The sequence below is a fragment of the Budorcas taxicolor genome, chromosome 7, assembly GCF_023091745.1.
Source record: "Budorcas taxicolor isolate Tak-1 chromosome 7, Takin1.1, whole genome shotgun sequence".
NCBI classification, from domain to species: Eukaryota; Metazoa; Chordata; class Mammalia; order Artiodactyla; family Bovidae; genus Budorcas; species Budorcas taxicolor.
The window spans coordinates 15240500-15260985 of NC_068916.1; the positions used below are offsets into that span (position 1 = coordinate 15240500).

The 20486-nt window shown below is 47.1% G+C and overlaps 1 protein-coding gene across 1 annotated transcript; it reads left to right on the top strand.

Moving 5' to 3' along the window:
* Positions 1-1206: 1206 nt before the first annotated feature.
* QTRT1 (queuine tRNA-ribosyltransferase catalytic subunit 1) lies at positions 1207-9587 on the top strand. Its single transcript, XM_052643922.1, has 10 exons — positions 1207-1475; positions 1721-1789; positions 1885-2023; positions 6310-6388; positions 6489-6604; positions 8408-8546; positions 8794-8869; positions 8994-9103; positions 9202-9289; positions 9393-9587. Exons 1-10 carry the CDS (start codon positions 1233-1235, stop codon positions 9543-9545), a joined length of 1212 nt encoding a protein of 403 aa, XP_052499882.1. The 5' UTR covers positions 1207-1232; the 3' UTR covers positions 9546-9587.
* Positions 9588-20486: the final 10899 nt, after the last annotated feature.

Genomic DNA, 20486 nt, shown 5'->3' on the forward strand with positions numbered 1-20486 from the left:
TCTCATGGACGGAGAAGCCTGGTGGGCTGCAGTACATGGGGTCGCTAGGAGTTGGACACAACCGAGCGACTTCACTTTCAGTTTTCACTTTCATGCATTGGAGAAAGAAATGGCAACCCACTCCAGTATTCTTGCCTGGAGAGTCCCAGGGACGGGGGAGCCTGGTGGGCTGCCATCTATGGGGTCGCACGGAGTCGGACACGACTGAAGCGACTTAGCAGTAGCAGCAGCAGCAACATTAATAAAACATATGTAAGAGTTGGATACGACTGAGCCACAAACACTTATTGGACTTCCCTGGCTCAGCCAGTAAACAATCTGCTTGCAATGCAGGAGACCCAGGTTTGATTCCTGGGTTGGGCAGATTCACTGGAGAAGGGAATGGCTACCCACTCCAGTATTCTTGCCTGGAGAATTCCATGCACACAGGAACCTGGTGGACCACAGTCCACGGGGGATCGCAGAGTTGGACAGCACTGAACGACTAACACTTTCACTTTCACATTGCTATTATTATTAGTGAAACACAACCAGTGCTTAATAAATTCGTGACCCATCCTCTCTCACCCCTGTGCGGCATGGAGGCTGGCACTAGTGGGGATGTATCTATAGATATAAGTTGAATGAATGGTCGAACAGTCTCCCCTTCTGTAAATCTGTCGTTCTTTCATTGCATAAACTGATGCTTATTGAGTATGTACTATGTGCTATGTCCTGTTCTAAGCCCTTGGAGCAAAGCAATAATCAAGATAGACCAACAGAGAATCCCCTGGTTGTCCAGTGGTTAGGACTCTGCCCAGGCTGGAGTCCTGGTTGGGGAACTAGGATCCCGCAAACTGTGAGGAGCGGCCAAAAAAGACAAAAGACTACATAAGGCACGGTGTAAAAATCTATATAGTTAGATCCTGTCATTCAACATTCAAGACATCCTTATGTTTAGGAAATATAATTCGTGCCATTTGATGGAGGATACAATAAGACCTTAGAGAGGCTCTGACTGCGAGGAAGTGGCAGGAATGTGCCTCCAAACCAAGAAAATTTTAACACTTTGCCGCTGTGCGCTGCCTGTAGGGACAAACTGGGTATCCAGCCGAGAGAAGCGGGAAGGCGTCCGTTTCCATGGTTCATCTGACGCTACACCCAAGCTCCCGCCCTCATCGGGCGCCACGTGACCTCAGCCAACATGGCGCCGCCCAGGATGTCCCACAGCTCACGTGGTTAAGGCAGGCAAGATGGCGGCAGCCGCCAGCCAGACTTCGCTGGAGTCGGCCCCGCGGATCATGCGATTGGTGGCCGAGTGTAGCCGCTCCAGGGCCCGAGCCGGGGAGCTGCGGCTGCCACACGGGCCGGTGGCTACTCCAGTGTTCATGCCAGTGGGCACGCAGGCCACTATGAAGGGCATCACGGCCGAGCAACTGGACGCGCTGGGCTGCCGCATCTGCCTGGGCAACACCTACCATCTGGGTCTGAGGCCGGTGGGTGGGCTGCGCCCCAGCGGGGCGGCGGCGGCAGAGCGTGGAGGAGCCCAGGAGATTCCCTAGACCTGAGCACGCCTCCCAAAGTCTATCGACAAACGCGTATCGAGGGTCCCGGGTGGCCCAGGCCTTGTGCTGGGCGTGAGGGACCAGCGAGGATGGAAGCTGGCCAACCCTGTCGTCCCCAACATTTGAGCCCAGGGTTGCACTCACCCCTAACCTGACCCTTTCTTCCGCCAAACCAGGGCCCAGAGCTGATCCAGAAGGCCCAAGGTCTCCACGGCTTTATGAATTGGCCCCACAATCTGCTGACGGTAAGGTGGGGTCGAGGCCGGGGTTCGAGGGCATTCCTTGGGGGTAGATATTCCCCATCCAGTACCTGACAGCCCTGCGGTGGGATCTCCTTCAGGACAGCGGCGGCTTCCAGATGGTGTCCCTGGTGTCCCTGTCCGAAGTGACGGAGGAGGGCGTCCGCTTCCGCTCCCCTTATGACGGTGATGAGACCCTTCTGAGTCCAGAGAGGTCCGTGGAGATCCAGAACGCTCTAGGTGAGCGGATCCTGGGGAGTCGCTCTTTCCCCTGGTGGAGGTGAAATGGGCCTGCTCCTTTGGTGATGCTTGGCTCTGGGCGAGTCCCTCACCCTCAGTTTAATTATCCTAAATTGGGATAGTTTACAAAGATAATGATGTAATTTCGGTAAATGTCTTATCACAGGGCCTGACTTATAGTAGCTTTTAGTGTTATCTTTACTGCGGTTGTTTCGCGACCTCATGGACTGCAGCATGCCAGGCTTCCCTCTCCTTCACTGTCTCCCAGAGTTTGCTAAAACTCAAGTCCATTGAGTTGATGCCATACAACAGTCTCATCCTTTGTCACCCCTTCTCCTCCTGCCCTCAATCTTTCCCAGCATAACGGTTTTTTCCAGTGAGTCAGCTCTTCCCATCAGGTGGCCAAAGTATTGGAGCTTCAGCTTCAGCATTGGTCCTTCCAGTGAATAATATTCAGGGTTGATTTCCTTTAAGATTGAATGGTTATATCTCCTTGCAGTCTGAGGGACTCTCAAGAGTCTTCTCCAGCACCACAGTTTGAAGGGATCAATTCTTCGGCACTCAGCCTTCTTTTTGATTCGACTCTCACATCCATACATGACTACTGGAAAAACCATAGCTTTGACTATGCAGACCTTTGTAGGTTGTTTCTCTCAGATAGTAAATTAGCTGGGCAAAGATATGTTGAAATAATGGGGGTGACAAGGAGGCTTTAGACCCCTTCCATCTCCATCAATAACCTACATTTTTTGATGTAGACAATTAGCATTTCTCAATGTAAAGTGCTATGAAAACAGGTTCAAAACATTCCATCTTCCAAGCAGATTGATGCTTTTAGATCCCTCTATCCAGATATTCTGTGGCTTCTGCTTATAGCTATGGGCTTAGGTTCTGGTACCATACTACCTATGGAGCCTGCAGTCCAAAAAGGAGACAAGCAATAGGTCTTAATTAGAAAGGTCTTAATTAGAAAGACAGAGGGCCTTTCAATCTTTGTTTGGGCATATGCGATCTTTTTTTTTTTTTCAGTTGTGACATCTGTACTATTTAATTATGACGGGTGAACTCTTAGTTGCAGCATGTGGGATCTAGTTCCCTGATCAGGGATGGAACTCTGGCCCCCTGTATTAGGAGCATGGTGTCTTAGCTACTGGGCCACCAAGGGAAGTCCCTCTTTCTTCATTTATTAGCCAGATTACTTCCGTAAAGAGAAAAGTTTCTCACCTACTCCTGGAAGACCAAGTATGAATAATTTCAGTCATGTAGGAAGAGTAGGATTCATTCTTTTCCCTGTTACTAGTTTTCATGGGTTGATTACTTAGCACCCTCTATTGATGACAAACTAATGTTTAGTTTTTAAGGATTGCCCTGAACTCATGGGTTTACATGTATTTGCTACATCTCACTGCATTGCAGTTAAAACCCTTGTTGCTTCTCTCATCGCCCCATCTTTGGCTAGCATGGTACACTGTGCTTTTTTCCTGTAATGACACATTGTGGCAATATTTCGTTGAGCTTTTCTGATCTATAACTCCACAGGCTCTAATCTGAAATTCTTAGGGCCAGATATGTATCAGAATCCCTACATTTTAGAAGGATAATAGAGGGTACATACCATTCATTACACAGTACCTCAGTAAGGCCAGGGGCAGTACCCTGTGGTTTTACACTTCATTTTTTTTTCTAATTAAAAAATTGTAATAAAATGCACATACCATAAATTTACCATCTTAACCCTTAAGTGTCCAGTTCATTGGTGTTAAGTACATTCACCTTGTTGTGTAACCATCCCCACCATCCATCTTCAGAACTTTTTCATGTTCCCACAGTGAAACTCTTGTCCCCATGGAATACTCACTCCCCATTCCCCTTCCTCCAGCCCCTGGTACCTACCATTCCACTATATGAATTTGACTTCTCTAGGAACCTCGTGTAAGTGGAAATATACAGTATTTGTCTTTTTGTGATTGGCTTATTTCACTTTTCATGATGTCCTCAAGGTTCATCCATGTTACATCATGTGGCAGAATTTCCTTTTTAGGGCTCCATAATATTCCATGGGGTGTCTGTATCCCATTTTGTTCATCTATTCAACTGTTGATAGACACTTGGGTTGCTTTCAGCTTTTAACTCTGGTGAAAATTGCTATTGTGAATCTGACTGTGCAGATATTTCTGAGACCCTGCTTTCAGTCCTTTTGGGTGTATATCCAGGAGTGTAATTGCTGGTGTATATCCAGGAGTAGAAAAGCATGTGGTATATATGCTTTACATTTATTGCGTTAACACATACGAATCTTCCTGGTAAATTGGGTTGTTTAAAAGATGACAACTGTGTCAAGTTTTGCTACCACATGAGTATCCCATTAGCACAAGAAAAATCCTTTGATTTTTTTTTTTAATTTTAAAATCTTTAATTCTTACATGTGTTCCCAAACATGAACCCCCCTCCCACCTCCCTCCCCATAACATCTCTGTGGGTCATCCCCCTGCACCAGCCCCAAGCATGCTGTATCCTGCGTCAGACATAGACTGGCGAAATCCTTTGATTTTTGAGAAGTTTCTGGATTTTGGAATTGTGGGAAAGAACCTTAACTCGACCCCTATTGAAGGATGCTTAGACTCCCGACACACCACGAGGAATCACTTTGAGGGATCACACACATCACCACGAGGGATCACATACATCATTGTATTTATTCTTTTTTTTGATAGTTTTATTTATTTATTTTCTTTATTTTTGGCTGTGTTGGGTCTTCGTTGCTGCGAAGGCTTTTCTCTAGTTATTGGGAGCAGAGGGCACTATCTCATTGCAGTTCACTAGCTTCTCATTTCTGGAGAAGGCAATGGCACCCTACTCCAGTGCTCTTGCCTGGAAAATCCCATGGGCGGAGGAGCCTGGTAGCCTGCAGTCCATGGGGTCGCAAAGAGTCGGACACGACTGAGCGACTTGACTTTCATTTTTCACTTTCATACATTGGAGAAGGACATGGCAACCCACTCCAGTGTTCTTGCCTGGAAAATCCCAGGGACGGGGGAGCCTAGTGGGCTGCCGTCTCTGGGGTCGCACAGAGTCGGACACGACTGAAGCGACTTAGCAGCAGCAGCAGCAGCTTCTCATTTCAGTGGCTTCTTTTGTTGCAGACAGTGGCCTCCAGAGTGCAGGCTTCAGTAGCCGTGGCACATGGGCTCAGCAGTTGCGGCTTTCTGGCTCTGAAAGCCAGAAGCACAGGCTCAGTAGTTGTGGTGCATGGGCTTAGGTGCTCTCCAGCATGTAGAATCTTCCCGGACCAGGAATCGAACTTCTGTCTCCTGCATTGGCAGGCGGAGTCTTTACCACTGAGCCACCCTGGAAGCTTCTTGTTTTGTTCTTAAAGGATACATTTGCAGAGGTGGGAATGTTTTTTTTTTTCTGCCACACTGTGGGGCTTGTGAGATCTAAATTCCCCGACCAGGAATCAAACCTGAGGCCACATGGCAGTGAAAGCACTGAGATCTAACCCCTGGACCACCAGGGAATTCCCCAGGTGGGATTTTATTCTATATCCAAGGCAGGGTTTTAGCTGGCAGGTGGCAAAATCAGATGTGGATTTTGTTTTTAAAATTTTATTCATTTGGCTGCATCGAGTCTTAGTTTCAGCAGGCACAATCTTTGTTGCATCACGTGGGACCTTTCGTTGTGGTTGACTAAGTCTCTAGGTGTGGAGCACGGGCTTAGTTGTCCCAAGGCATATGGGATCTTAGTTCCCTGACCAGGGCTCAAATCCTCATTCCCTGCTTTGCAAGGCCGATTCTTAACCACTGGACCACCAGGGAAGTTCCCAGGTGTGCGTTTGTGTTTTTTTAACATTTTTATCTATTTTATATTTGGCTGCACTGGGTCTTCATCGCTGTGCAGGTTTTTCATGGGTGAGCAGGCTTTTCACTGTGATGGCCTCTCTTGTTGCGGAGCACGGGCTCTAGGGTTCTTAGGCTCCAGGGCAAGGGCTCAGTAGTTGTGACGCACGGGCTTAGTTGCTCCGAGGCATGTGTGGTCTTCCCAGACCAGGGATTGAACCCATGTCTCCTGCATTGGCTTGGCAGGCAGATTCTTCACCACTGAGCCTTCAGGGAAGCACCCCCCCACCCCCCGCCCCAGATGTGCATTTTGAAATACTTCCTTTGGTTGCTGTATAAACAGGTTGGGGTGGTTAAGTGGGAGTCAGCAAGACCTGGAGAGGGACTTGTGGGGTTCTGCTCGTCCTCAGCATGGGGGCTTTCCCAGTGACTGTGGTCCTGTCTTTCCAGGCTCGGACATCATTATGCAGCTGGATGATGTGGTCAGCAGTACTGTGACGGGGCCCCGTGTGGAAGAGGCCATGTACAGGTGTGCGTGTGTGTGTAGGGGGAGGGCCTTCTGGTCTTGCAGCCTAGTCTCCCTGCCCCTCACCAGGTCCCTAGGGCTCATGACCAGGGTCCTCTTGCAGATCAATCCGCTGGTTGGATCGGTGCATAGCAGCCCATAGACGGCCGGACAAGCAGAACCTCTTTGCCATCATCCAGGGGGGGCTGGACGCGGATCTCCGAGCCACTTGCCTTGAAGGTAAAGCCGTGTGCCAACAGGACCAGGGCTTTTCTATCACAGAGAGCCCCACATGGGCCTGGCATGCTTAGAGAGTGTTGTTTTTGTTTTCGTTTTGATTTTGATTGCACCCCGTGGCTTGTGGGATCTTAGTTCCCTGACCAGGGATCGAACCCTGGCCCTTGGCAGTGAGAGCTTGGAGTCCTAACCACTGGACTGCCAGGGAATTCCTGAGAGTGGTTGTTACTAGGCGGAAGAGCATTCTAGGTGTAAGGAATGGCTGAAGCAAAGGCCCTGAGCATCATGGAATAGACAGCATTAGGAGATAATAATAGCTATCAATCTCCCAGGTGGTGCTAGTGGTAAAGAACTCGCCTGCCAATGCAGGAGACATAAGAGACACAGATTCAATTCCTGGGTTGGGAGGATCCCCTGGAGGAGTCCATGGCAACCCACTCCAGTATTCTTTCCTGGAGAATCCCATGGACAGAGAAGCCTGGTGGGCTGCAGTCCATAGGGTCACGTGGGTTCAGACACGACTGAAGCGACTTAGCACACAAAACACATCAGTTTCCAGGTGTTCACCAGGCATCCTGCCAAATGCTCTTATGGATTGTCCAATGGAGTTTTCATAAAGATCCTGTAATGTGGGAACTTGCAGATTCCCAAGATTACAGAAGGGGAAACTGAGGCACCGAGCTGTTAAGTTCCTGTACTCTCAGTCACACAGCTTGGACGTTTCAGAGCTGAGGTTTGTACCCAGACTTGGGACTCTGCAGCCTACAGCGTTAACTCCTACATTGTGCTGCTCTATCCCTGGAGAGTAGGTCAGGAGCAAAGGATAGGGCCAGAGGCATTGTGCTGACAGTGGAGGGCCTGGGACACCACACTGAGGTGTTGGGGAGCCGTGGAGGGCTGTCGAGTAGGAGAAAAACCCCAGTGGGATGGGAAGCGTAAGGTCCAGAGAGGAAGCTGGAGTAGTTGCCAAGGGGGCAGGGTGGGTGACAGAGGGCCTGAACCATGGCTGTGGCCATGGAGACAAGGCGGAGCAGAGATGGGGGCTCAGAGGCAGTGAGGTGTCATAGGCAGGACCCTGCATTCTGGAGTCCACGGAACTGGATCCAACCACTTGATCTGTTGCCTCATGGCTATGCACCCTTGGGCTAGTGGCTTGACCTCTCAGCTTGGGAACCCCAATGGCAAGGGGTCAAAGTGAGGAATAAAGGGGAAAATTTGTTCAGGGTGTCCCACCTGCACCTGGCATCATTATGTACTCTTTTTAATTTAATGTTGTGGCCTCGCCATGTGGTATGTGGGATCTTACTTCCACAACCAGGGATCAGACCTGTGCTCCCTGCATAGGAAGCACAGAGTCTTAACCACTGGACCTCCAGGGAAGTCCCAGTTTGCCCAGCTGTCATATCTAAAACCTGCAGGGATTTGCAATTCATTTGGCGGCAAGACCAGACCTCTTGACCCCAGTTGTTAGGAGTCTGTACACATTTTGCTGTCAAAATGTTACAGCATTCGATGACAGGCAATTATTCCTCATGGAGGATGTGCACAGTTGTAAAATCTGGAAAATTCTGAAACATATCTGGCTTCATCTTGGGTTTTGGCTGAGGCAGCGTGGGCCCTGGGCCTCTCCTAAGGACTGAAGGAGAGATGTCACAGGCATTCTATAGACAGTAGCTGACATCACCAGCAGCCCCAGGATACACAGACACATACACACACACCCACTCCCTCCTGGGGTGAAGAGGAGGAGGCTGAGGCCTATTTCTTTTTGCCTGATCACCCCTGCCCTTGCCCCTCCACACCCAGAGATGACCAAGCGAGATGTGCCAGGCTTCGCCATCGGGGGCCTGAGCGGGGGCGAGAGCAAGGGCGAGTTCTGGAGAATGGTGGCGCTGAGCACGTCGCGGCTGCCTAAGGACAAGCCCCGCTACCTGATGGGGGTCGGGTACGTGGAGGAGAGGGGAGATGCCGCCCACCCCCCATCCCTGCCTCTTGGGAGTGGATTCCTTGGAACCCCTGCCCCCGGGGTGTCGGGGACTGGGGAAAGACACAGCCCTGCCTAGGATGGGACTTAGCCCTCTGTTGGGGGTGAGGGTGCCCATGTTGGGAGGAGGGGGTCCCTGGGTATGTGATCAGGGCTTGAGGTTCTCTGCTACCCTCCCCCACCATCTGTGTGCCCCCCGCTCCCCCAGCTATGCCACCGATCTGGTGGTCTGCGTGGCTCTCGGATGCGATATGTTTGACTGTGTCTTCCCTACACGGACAGCGGTGAGCTGGGGCAGAGGAGGAACTGGGGAGGGATTCCAGGGATGGGGCTGAGGTAGAGGGGAGGCTAGGCAGCGGAAAACCGGCTTGATACCCCCTCCCTCTCTCCTTCCCCGGCTACCCCCAGCGCTTCGGCTCTGCCCTAGTGCCCACAGGGAACCTGCAACTGAAGAAGAAGCAATACGAGAAGGACTTCCGCCCTATAGACCCAGAGTGTGACTGTCCCACCTGCCAGAAGTAGGAGGGGAGGGAGCCTGGGGCAGGAGTGGGGGCAGGGCGGGGGTGGGTAGGACCTGGCCCCACCAGGCCCCCCGCTCCCCACCTCCTGTCCCCAGGCACAGCCGGGCCTTCCTGCACACCCTGCTCCATAGTGACAACACCGCGGCCCTGCACCACCTCACCATTCACAACATCGCCTATCAGGTGGGCCTGTGGCTGGGGGGAGCAAGGCCTGCGGGGTGGGGCCGTCTCCTGGTGGCTGGTGGCTGACGGCTGACCTGCCTCCCGCCTTGCTCCCACCCTGCAGCTGCGGCTGATGAGCGCCGTGCGAGCCAGCATTGTGGAGAAACGCTTTCCTGCCTTCGTGAGGGACTTCATGAGCACCATGTATGGGGACCCCACCCTCTGTCCCACCTGGGCCACTGAAGCCCTGGCCTCTGTGGGGATCACACTGGGTTGACCCTGCTTGGGGGGAGGGAGGGAAAAGGAGGGGGTGGAATATATTGAAGGACTTTGTTTTTTTTAAATTATAACATAGAGTGTGTCTGTGTCTTCTTGGGGAAGTGGCCTGTCTAGGTCCCCTTTCTGGTCTGAGTGTCACTGGGGCGTGTCAACTAAAAAAAGTTGCACAAGGTGAGAGTTTCGCATTAACTTTTCTTTGGATCAAAATGAGGACTGCAGCCCAGGAGACAGAACCTCAGATAGCGCTGAGAGACTGCTCCGAAGAGGCAGTGTAGGGGGAGGTCAGTATATATGATTTTGGTGAAGGAGGAGTTCAAGGCATTCAGGCACTGATTTTACGAAAGGTTTTCTGCAAGCAATGAGGAGCTGGTGTCACCTTGAAGGGATTTAGTGCTTTTCCAGATCTGAAGAGATGCAAGGATTGAGATCATGAAATCGGTTCTTGAAAATATCTGACTAGCCAAAGACCTGTTCCATGTTTCCCTGGAGCACAGAGAGCCTCGTTCTCCACCCTGAACTCCCTTCAGGGCAGGTCAAAGGTCAACAGCTGCACCGGCACAGGATCCAGTCTCCACAGAGGCAGATGGCGAATGTCCTTGGCAAGCGACAGTTACAGGGCCCCATCATGGTAATAGATTCAACCATACTTGGGGAGGCATTTCATGACCATTTTGTCCCATGCTACTAGGAATGCTCTCTGGAGAAGATTTTATTGATAAGCCACTCAGCGTGCTATTACTGGACTAGGTCCTAATAGTCAAAGATCTCTATACACCTGTCTTCTAGTTATGGTCCAGGAAAATATTCCTTCTTGCTGCATCTTCCCATAACTAGAGTTACGCTCTTCTAATAGTTGAAGGTATTCAGAACTGTATGTCTCATCAACTGCTGCGAGTCATCTAGTCGTCATTATTTTCATTGGCGGCTCAGTTACATATTTGATAATTGTAAGAAAAAACAATTCTGTAAAACTGGCAGATACAAATAACAGAGCTAGCAGCACTGGGCTTCCCTGCTGGCTCAGTCGGTAAAGAATCTGCCTGCAATGTGGGAGACCTGGGTTTGATCCCTGGATTGGGAAGATTCCCTTGTGGAGGGCATGGCAACCCACTCCAGTATCCTTGCCTGGAGAATTCCATGGACAGAGGAGCCTGGCAGGCTGTAGTCCATGGGGTCCCAAAGAGTCATGACTGAGCTACTAAGCACAGCTAGCAGTATTATCAAAGTCATAAAAGAATTAAGGGCCTGACTTCCTGCACACCCTGAACTTCCGTTAGGTGCAACCCAGTATATTCTTGGGCTTTCCCAGTGGCTCAGCAGGTAAAGAATACACCTGCAGTGCAAGAGACACGGGAGACCCAGGTTCGATCCTTGGGTCGGGAAGATCCCCTGGAAAAGGAAATGGCAAGCCTTTCCAGTACTTTTGCCTGAAAAATCCCATGGACGGAAGAGCCTGGTGGTTTATAGTCCATGGGATCGCAGAGTCAGACACAACTTAGCACCTAAGCACACAGTATATTCTTAGGTCATTTTACTTAGTCTGTTCTGTACCCATCTTTATTATTTTTAGGTAAATGACATATTTGCACCATCCTTAAGATTCTCGGCCCAATTTCCTAGTGTTGCTAGGCTGATTAGCCTAAATTTAAGGATATAATTTAATTGTTCCTAGCCTTGGAAGAAAAGTTATGACCAACCTAGATAGCATATTCAAAAGCAGAGACATTACTTTGCCGACTAAGGTCTGTCTAGTCAAGGCTATGGTTTTTCCTGTGGTCATGTATGGATGTGAGAGTTGGACTGTGAAGAACGCTGAGCGCCGAAGAATTGATGCTTTTGAACTGTGGTGTTGGAGAAGACTTGAGAGTCCCTTGGACTGCAAGGAGATCCAACCAGTCCATTTTGAAGGAGATCAGCCCTGGGATTTCTTTGGAAGGAATGATGCTAAAGCTGAAACTCCAGTACTTTGGCCACCTCATGCGAAGAATTGACTCATTGGAAAAGACTCTGATGCTGGGAGGGATTGGGGGCAGGAGGAGGAGGGGACGACAGAGGATGAGATGGCTGGATGGCATCACTGACTCGATGGACGTGAGTCTGAGTGAACTCCGGAAGTTGGTGATGGACAGGGAGGCCTGGCGTGCTGCGATTCATGGGGTCGCAAAGAGTTGGACACGACTGAGCGACTGAACTGGACTGAACTGAACTGAAGATAAAGAGGGTGGGTCCTTAATACTTAAATGACCCTAGCCTGCTGTTAATGATATAGATCCATCCCATTATGGGAGTTTTCCTGTAGTAGATGAGATGTTACAGTTTTTGATTGAGACTCAGGTTTTCATTCTGATACGGTTTGAGTGTGCCTAAAAGAAAATTTAGATCTATGGCCAGGGTCAGAGCAAGTATTAATTGGCCAGGTGAGAGGATCCCATCTAGTAGTAATATCATGAGTAGAAAGAACAGGACTGAGCTCTCCTAAAATAAATTTCCTAAGGTCTGTCTACTCAGAGGCTTGGAGGGGAGAAATCCACAAAGGTAATCAAGAAATACTAGACACAGGTAATTGGCCACAAGCCCAACAATTGGATTGATTTTTAAAACTAGCACAGGATCCTTTCCATGAAAGAAAACATTTGATTTATATGCAAAAGTCCAAGAAGTCAAGAAAACACTATAAATGATCATACAAATCAGGTCTAGCATCTTGGGCAAGCTGTCTGCTTCTGATGTTGTCTTCTCATCCTGGTGGAGTGGACCAAAGGACCTTTTTATCCTCTGGTAAAAGGTCCTCCCACCCAGGTTGGAGACAGTCCCGTAAATGATGTCTCTTTCCAGTCTTGGTTGCAGGTCATGAGGCATCTGATCTTCATCCAAAGATTACTGAAATCAGCTTCAGAAACAAACTTACAGTGTCCTTTAACAATTCAGTTATTTTACGTTAATATAGCATAACTGCAAACAACTATCCAGGAGATGAGTCTTAGTAGATACAGACCTCCAGTAACAAAACTAGGATTTAACATTCATTGAACCATCTTTTTCTCCCTAAAAATACCCTCATTTTTGCCAAATATAACCAAATTAAGACTAGTTTGTTTGTGAAACAACTCTGATTTCAATAAACTTTGCCTGATGATTTATATAAACATAATTAATGATAGACTTTTTTTTTTCCTTGCTGAAATTTATCAAATGAGTCTTGGACTGAACTTTAAAAAAAACCTCTCAGGGCTAGGAAAGTCATGCCAAAGGCTTATCACAGATTTCACCTAACAGGTTTAAGTGATTTCCTCCCTTCTCAAAGTCTCCAAAATTCCTTGAGATTTCTATACCTGTTAGTGATGTAGCCATTCTAACTTACCTGATATAGCTAACTGGAAACCTAAGAGTTTTGAATCTCTGGAGGGGTCAGATAGAAAGGTAAATGTTTCTTTTTTCCTTACAAAAGTATAATTTTACCAAATTACTATAAGTCATAATTAGTTTGAGGGGGAGATTTTCCTTACACCTGGAAAACACAGATTCAGACCAGTAATTGTTCAGATAGAAACCATAAAAGTTACAAGCATATTCATGAGTTTATTCAGTCCTTTTGTTAATCTTTGTGAAGCCATCAGATTTCCCATTAGAATCCTTTCATTTCTTACCCAGTTCAGCATTATGGTTTGAAAGTCAGAAACTTATATTTATCCAAAAGTCCTTTCTGTAAATCTTAAAAGAGGATGCATTTTTGAAAAAAAAGAATAAAACCATAACGGTCTATAATGGTGAAAGACTTAATAAGGCATGCTTAAAATCTAATTACAATGCAGTTGACAAAGAAACTTGGTTATGGCTGCGACAACACTGCAAGATAGTAACTAGAATTATGACTGATAACATTTTACCAGGACATATCAGAATTTTACGTGCTCCATATAATTCGTAGGTTAGCTTAGTATAGAAAATGTAGCATTTACCATACTATATAACCTGAGGAGCTTGATTACTCAATTGATCACTTCCCATGCACTTCAACATACCAAGTGAGCCTAGTTAGTTTAATATCTTCCTTCGGAATGTTTCAGGGGGCCCTCTGAAACATGCCAGCTAGAAATCAAAATAATTTTAATTAAAATTTGATACTTGGGAAGCTAGTCAAAAAGCTTTAAAACACTTGGTTAAATGTCACCGTGAGACAAGACTTATTCCTTAACCAAAGTAACCAGAGATCTTGAAAGCAAATAAAAATCACTTGAAGGCAAAGAAATTCATAAAATCTGTGATCAAAAACGTCACTCCAAGAAAACTTTTCTCTGAACAGAAAGAAAAAGTTAAATCCAAGTCTTTAGCATACTCCCAACAAGAGTCATTTACCCAACTAAATTCAATCCAGTCTTAGGAAATCCTGATCATGCATAACTCTTTTCACCATTTTTTATTCCTCACACCTTCTTTTACTGAAAACAAATATCTTAGTTTCCTTAAAGTTTTTTTTCCACATTGAGTTACTTTTCTTGTGGACAAATTTGTAACAGGTAGAATAAGGTATTATTTGACCTCCAGTAAACCTAGGCAAGATGATAGGATACTGAAAGGGGAACTCCCCTGGTCGGTAGGTGCCCAATATGCTACTGGAGATCAATGGAGAAATAACTCCAGAAAGAAGGGATGGAGCCAAAGCAAAAACAATACCCAGCTGTGGATGTGACTGGTGATGGAAGCAAGGTCCGATGCTGTAAGAGCAATATTGCATAGGAACCTGGAATGTGAGGTCCATGAATCAAGGCAGATTGGAAGTGATCAAACAGGAGATGGCAAGAGTGAATGTCGACATTCTAGGAATCAGCAAACTAAAATGGACTGGAATGGGTGAATTTAACTCAGATGACCATTATATCTACTATTGCGGGCAGGAATCCCTTAGAAGAAATGGAGTAGCCATCATGGTCAACAAAAGAGTCCAAAATGCAGTACTTGAATGCAACCTCAAAAACGACAGAATGATCTCTGTTCATTTCCAAGGCAAACCATTCAATATCACGGTAATCCGAGTCTATGCCCCAACCAGTAATGCTGAAGAAGCTGGAGTTGAACGGTTCTATGAAGACCTAGAAGGCCTTTTAGAACTAACATCCCCAAAAGATGTCCTTTTCATTATAGGGGACTGGAATGCAAAAGTAGGAAGTCAAGAAACACCTGGAGTAACAGGCAAGTTTGGCCTTGGAATATGGAGTGAAGCAGGGCAAAGGCTAATAGAGTTTTGCCAAAAGAACGCACTGGTCATAAACACTCTCTTCCAGCAACACAAGAGAAGACTCTACACATGGACATCACCAGATGGTCAACACTGAAATCAGATTGATTATATTCTTTGCAGCCAAAGATGGAGAAGCCCTATACAGTCAGGAAAAACAAGACCGGGAGCTGACTGTGGCTCAGATCATGAACTCCTTATTGCCAAATTCAGACTTAAATTGAAGAAAGTGGGGAAAACCACTAGACCATTCAGGTATGACCTAAATCAAATCCCTTATGATTATACAGTGGTAGTAAGAAATAGATTTAAGGGTCTAGATCTGATAGACAGAGTGCCTGATGAACTATGGAATGAGGTTCGTGACATTGTACAGGAGACAGGGATCAAGACCATCCCCATGGAAAAGAAATGCAAAAAAGCAAAATGGCTGTCTGAGGAGGTCTTACAAATAGCTGGGAAAGGAAAAGAAGTGAAAAGCAAAGGAGGAAAGGAAAGATATAAGCATCTGAATGCAGAGTTCCAAAGAATAGCAAGAAGAGATAAGAAAGCCTTCTTCAGCGATCAATGCAAAGAAATAGAGGAAAACAACAGAATGGGAAAGACTAGAGATCGCTTCAAGAAAAGTAGAGATACCAAGGGAACATTTCATGCAAAGATGGGCTCAATAAAGGACAGAAATGGTATGGCCCTAACAGAAGCAGAAGATATGAAGAAGAGGTGGCAAGAATACACAGAAGAACTGTACAAAAAAGAGCTTCATGACCCAGAGAATCACGATGGTGTGATCACTCACCTAGAGCCAGACGTCCTGGAATGTGAAGTCAAGTGGGCCTTAGAAAGCATCACTAGAAACAAAGCTAGTGGAGGTGATGGAATTCCAATTGAGCCATTTCAAATCCTGAAAGATGATGCTGTGAAAGTGTTGCACTCAATATGCCAGCAAATTTGGAAAACTCAGCAGTGGCCACAGGACTGGAAAAGGTCAGTTTTCATTCCAATCCCAAAGAAAGGCAATGCCAAAGAATGCTCAAACTACCACACAATTGCACTCAGCTCACATGCTAGTAAAGTAATGCTCAAAATTCTCCAAGCCAGGCTTCAGCGCTATGTGAACCATGAACTTCCAGATGTTCAAGCTGGTTTTAGAAAAGGCAGAGGAACCAGAGATCAAATTGCCAACATCCGCTGGATCATGGAAAAAGCAAGAGAGTTCCAGAAAAATATCTATTTCTGCTTTATTGACTATGCAAAAGCCTTTGTGTGTGTGGATCACAATAAACCATGGAAAATTCTGAAAGAGATGGGAATACCAGACCACCTGACCTGCCTCTTGAGAAACCTATATGCAGGTCAGGAAGCAACAGTTAGAACTGGACGGAACAACAGACTGGTTCCAAATAGGAAAAGGAGTACATCAAGGCTGTGTATTGTCACCCTGCTTATTTAACTTATATGCAGAGTACATCTTGAGAAACGCTGGGCTGGAAGAAGCACAAGCTGGAATCCAGATTGCCGGAAGAAATATCAATAAACTCAGATATGCAGATGACACCACCCTTATGGCAGAAAGTGAAGAAGAACTAAAAAGCCTCTTGATGAAAGTGAAAGAAGAGAGTGAAAAAGTTGGCTTAAAGCTCAACATTCAGAAAACTAAGGTCATGGCACCTGGTCCCATCATTTCATGGGAAATAGATGGGGAAAAAGTGGAAACAGTGTCAGACTTTATTTTTGGGGGCTCCAAGATCACTGCAGATGGTGATTGCAGCCATGAAATTAAAAGACGCTTACTCCTTGGAAGAAACGTTATGACCAACCTAGATAGCATATTGAAAAGCAGAGATATTACTTTGCCAACAAAGGTCTGTCTAGTCAAGGCTATGGTTTTTCCTGTGGTCATGTATGGATGTGAGAGTTGGACTGTGAAGAAAGCTGAGTGCTGAAGAATGGATGCTTTTGAACTGTGGTGTTGGAGAAGACTCTTGAGAGTCCCTTGGACTGCAAGGAGATCCAACCAGTCCATCCTGAAGGAGATCATTCCTGGGTGTTCATTGGAAGGAATGATGCTGAAGCTGAAACTCCAATACTTCGGCCACCTCATGCGAAGAGTTGACTCATTGGAAAAGATTCTGATGCTAGGAGGGATTGGGGGCAGGAGGAGAAGGGGACGACCCAGGATGAGATGGCTGGATGGCATCACCGACTCGATGGATGTGAGTCTGAGTGAACTCCGAGAGTTGGTGATGGACAGGGAGGCCTGGCGTGCTGTGATTCATGAGGTCGCAAAGAGTCGGACACGATTGAGCGACTGAACTGAACGGAACTGAACTGAAACCTAGGTACAACAGGAATATTATACTGAACACTGATAACTGTAGACATGTCTACATTAATCAAAGCAACAAACTTAAGCCATCTTCAGTAGGAAATATCAACTCAGTACTGGATTATTTCCCAGATCATGGATCCTAAAATTTATCTTGTTCAATTTTCTATAGATTTAATTTGTAAGTACTTACTTTCAAGTTGGACCATACAGAAAGCTGAGTGCTGACGAATTGATGCTTTTGAATTGTGGTTCAGGAGAAGACTCTTGAGAGTCCCTTGGACTGCAAGGAGATCAAACCAGTCAATCCTAAAGGAAATCAGTCCTGAATATTCATTGGAAGGACTGATGCAGAACTGAAACTTCAATAATTTGGCTATGTGATATGAAGAGCCAACTCAGTGGAAACGACCCTGATGCTTAGAAAGACTGAGGGCAGGAGGAGAATGGGGTGACAGAGGGTGAGATGTTAGGATGGCATCACCGACTCAATGGACATGCGTTTGAGGAAACTCCGGGAGATGGTGAAGGACAGGGAAGCCTGGTGTGCAAGCAGTCCATGAGGTCACAAAGGGTCATACATAACTTAGCCACTGAACAATAACAACCTAAAGACCTGTTCCACCAGTTTCCCTGGTGCACGAAGGGCCTCATTCTGCACCCTGGGTTCCTTTCAGGGAAGGTTGAAGGTCAACAGCTGCAGCAGCAAAGATTTAATCTCTGCAGAGGCAGATGATCAATGCCCTTGGCAAAGACCAGTTTGTAGTTGACAGGTACATGGTCCCCACTCCCACCCCCAGTGACAATAATAAGTAACCAAAGCAGCACTGGTGTCTGGGAACCCAGCTTGTAGGTAATACCTAGAGTGAGAGTTGCATCCTTTTCCTGTGACTCAGACCCCCAAGCCATCCTGGGGGGTAGGTGGAGTGAGGACTCTTGTCTTCCCCCTTTTGTAGATGAGGAAACAAGTCCAGAGAGAGGGAAATCGCTTGCCCAAGGTCACCATTAAGGAAGTAGCAGCTTGGCTCCAGAGGTCTGGCTCTTATCCTTGACTCTTCAAACTTGTGGCTTAATTTCATTGTCAGTAAACACAGTGATGATGATACATGTGATCCAGAAGGTGCTTACAGGGCTTCCCAGGTGGCTCAGTGGTAAATAATCGGCCTGCCAATGCAGGAGACATGGATTTGGTCCCTGGGTCAGGAAGATCCCTGAGGAAGATCTCCAGGAGAGGGAAATGAAAACCCACTACAGTATTCTTGCCTGGAGAATGCCACGGACAGAGGAGCCTAGCAGGCTACAGTCCATGGGATCGCAAGAGTCAAACACGACTTAGCGACTACACCACCACCACAGTATTCTTGCCTGGGAAATCCCACGGACAGAGGAGGCTGGCAGGTTACAATCCATGGGATCTCGAAAGAGTTGGACAGGACTTAGCTGGCTAACCAACAAAGAAGGTGCTTACACCATGCCTGACACTGTTCTAAACAGTTGTCAAATGTATTTAACTTTTGCAACCTTATGGTTTCTCATTTTACAGATAAGGAAACTGAGAAATGAAGTCACTTGGTCATTATCACCCAACAAAGAAACAGGCCCAGAATCTAATCCAGATACGGCCAGTTACAGAGCTGGTGCTCTGAGCTGCGGTGTTTTTAATTTGAAACATAACGCATGTAGAAGGATGTACAGTCAAATATAAATTTCTCAATTTGTGTATCCATAAATTTTCCATGTGTACATTCTTTTTCATGAATGTCAGCATCTTTTACATGCTGTTCTGTACCTTGCTCTTTTTCTTTTTTTGCCAGTAAACAACTTAATCTTTTATTTGCCCAAGGCCAGCTTCCTGCAGGAGATGGGACAGTAGACAAAGTGTACCCTGCGCCATTAAATATCTCCTCAATTTTGTGTGTCAGTCGCTCAGTCATGTCCGACTCTGCGACCCCATGGACTGTAGCCCACCAGGCTCCTCTGTCCAAGGGATTCTCCAGGCAAGAGTACTGGAGTGGGTTGCCATTTCCTTCTCCATGTACCTTGCTTCCCCCCAACCTTTCTCTTAGTATACTGTATCTCAAATTGTTTACATTTTAGTACATGAAAATTTACTCAATTTTGTTTATGGATTATAAACAGTATTTACTTAATGAGCTCCATGGATGAGCAGTTAGGGTATTTCAAGTTTCTGCCACCGTAGTCAAGGCTGCAATGCCAAACACTGTCAGTCTTTTTGCTTGTCTCTGAGACCTGCAGTTTTGGGTCATGAGGAAGGCAATTCCACTCTGCCATTCTTTCACCCCTTGTTTCTCCATTCCCCTGTTACTGCCTGGCCCAGTCAGACTACTTCCCCACCTCCTTTGCTCCTAACTCCTTACTGAGCTACTTCTCTCTGGCTTAGTTTTCTGAATGTTGAGCTTTAAGCCAACTTTTTCACTCTCCACTTTCACTTTCATCAAGAGGCTTTTTATTTCCTCTTCACTTTCTGCCATAAGTGTGGTGTCATCTGCATATCAAAGTATATTTGGACCTTCAAAATATGTTGGGACCCCGCGCAGGGAGCTGATTTGCAAGCTCGCGGCTAAGATGCATTTTGAGACTTGTAGTTTTCTTTAGAGCCCAGAAACACAAGTGACTATCAGCACTGAGTCCTACCACTAGGCGGCGCGCGTTGCCGCGTACTGTGAACCTATCCTCTGCTCCAGAAGACCCTACTTGACATACAACATTCACAAACTAGAACGGGGCGGGGGAGGTTTTTTGATGGACAGATACAGCTTTCAATCAGAGTCAAGATTTGGAAGTTAAATCCCACCCTCTTTGACTTGTTGGGTGATAGAAGGGAGTGATATTTATATAAACCAATGGGAAAATTTTAGGGAACTAAATAGAGTCAAGCGAAGAACCGATCCCTAGTATCATTGGCCAGCCTTGTTGATTGGTGGGTCTGCTTGCCAATAAGACTGGCGGATGTTCCTTCTATCCGGGAACACCCCCTAGTAGGCGGGGCCAACATGCCTTTTCCCGAAACACCGCCTCCCGGCCGAGACAACTCGCTTGCCGCTGCTATTGGCTCTTGCACAATAGCGACAGTTCTTGCGCCCAATGAATCAGAGAATAGGCCCCAGGGGGCGGGCTCATTCGGCCATCGGGCCGTGCCTCACTTTCATTGGTTTGTGTGCAGAAGTGACAGCCCAGCCGGCCAATCGGAGTTAGTGCGAGGATTTTTGGCGCAGCCCCAGGGCTCCGGCGGGAGGTCGGTCGGGTCGGGTGTCGCTTGAGAACCGGATGAGGCGGCGACCGTGAGGCCGAGCCGGGAGCGGGCGTCGCGCCGAGGCCCGGGCGGGCGGGGAGCAACGGCCGCGGACGCCGCGGGG

What these genes read in the sequence shown, in the direction of transcription:
- QTRT1 (XM_052643922.1), top strand. Translation starts at nt 1,233, where the DNA reads ATGGCGGCAGCCGCCAGCCAGACTTCGCTGGAGTCGGCCCCGCGGATC. An exon ending in GTGGAAGAGGCCATGTACAG is followed by an intron (nt 6,389 to 6,488) that starts GTGTGCGTGTGT and finishes GTCCTCTTGCAG; the next exon opens with ATCAATCCGCTGGTTGGATC. An exon ending in CCGAGCCACTTGCCTTGAAG is followed by an intron (nt 6,605 to 8,407) that starts GTAAAGCCGTGT and finishes CTCCACACCCAG; the next exon opens with AGATGACCAAGCGAGATGTG.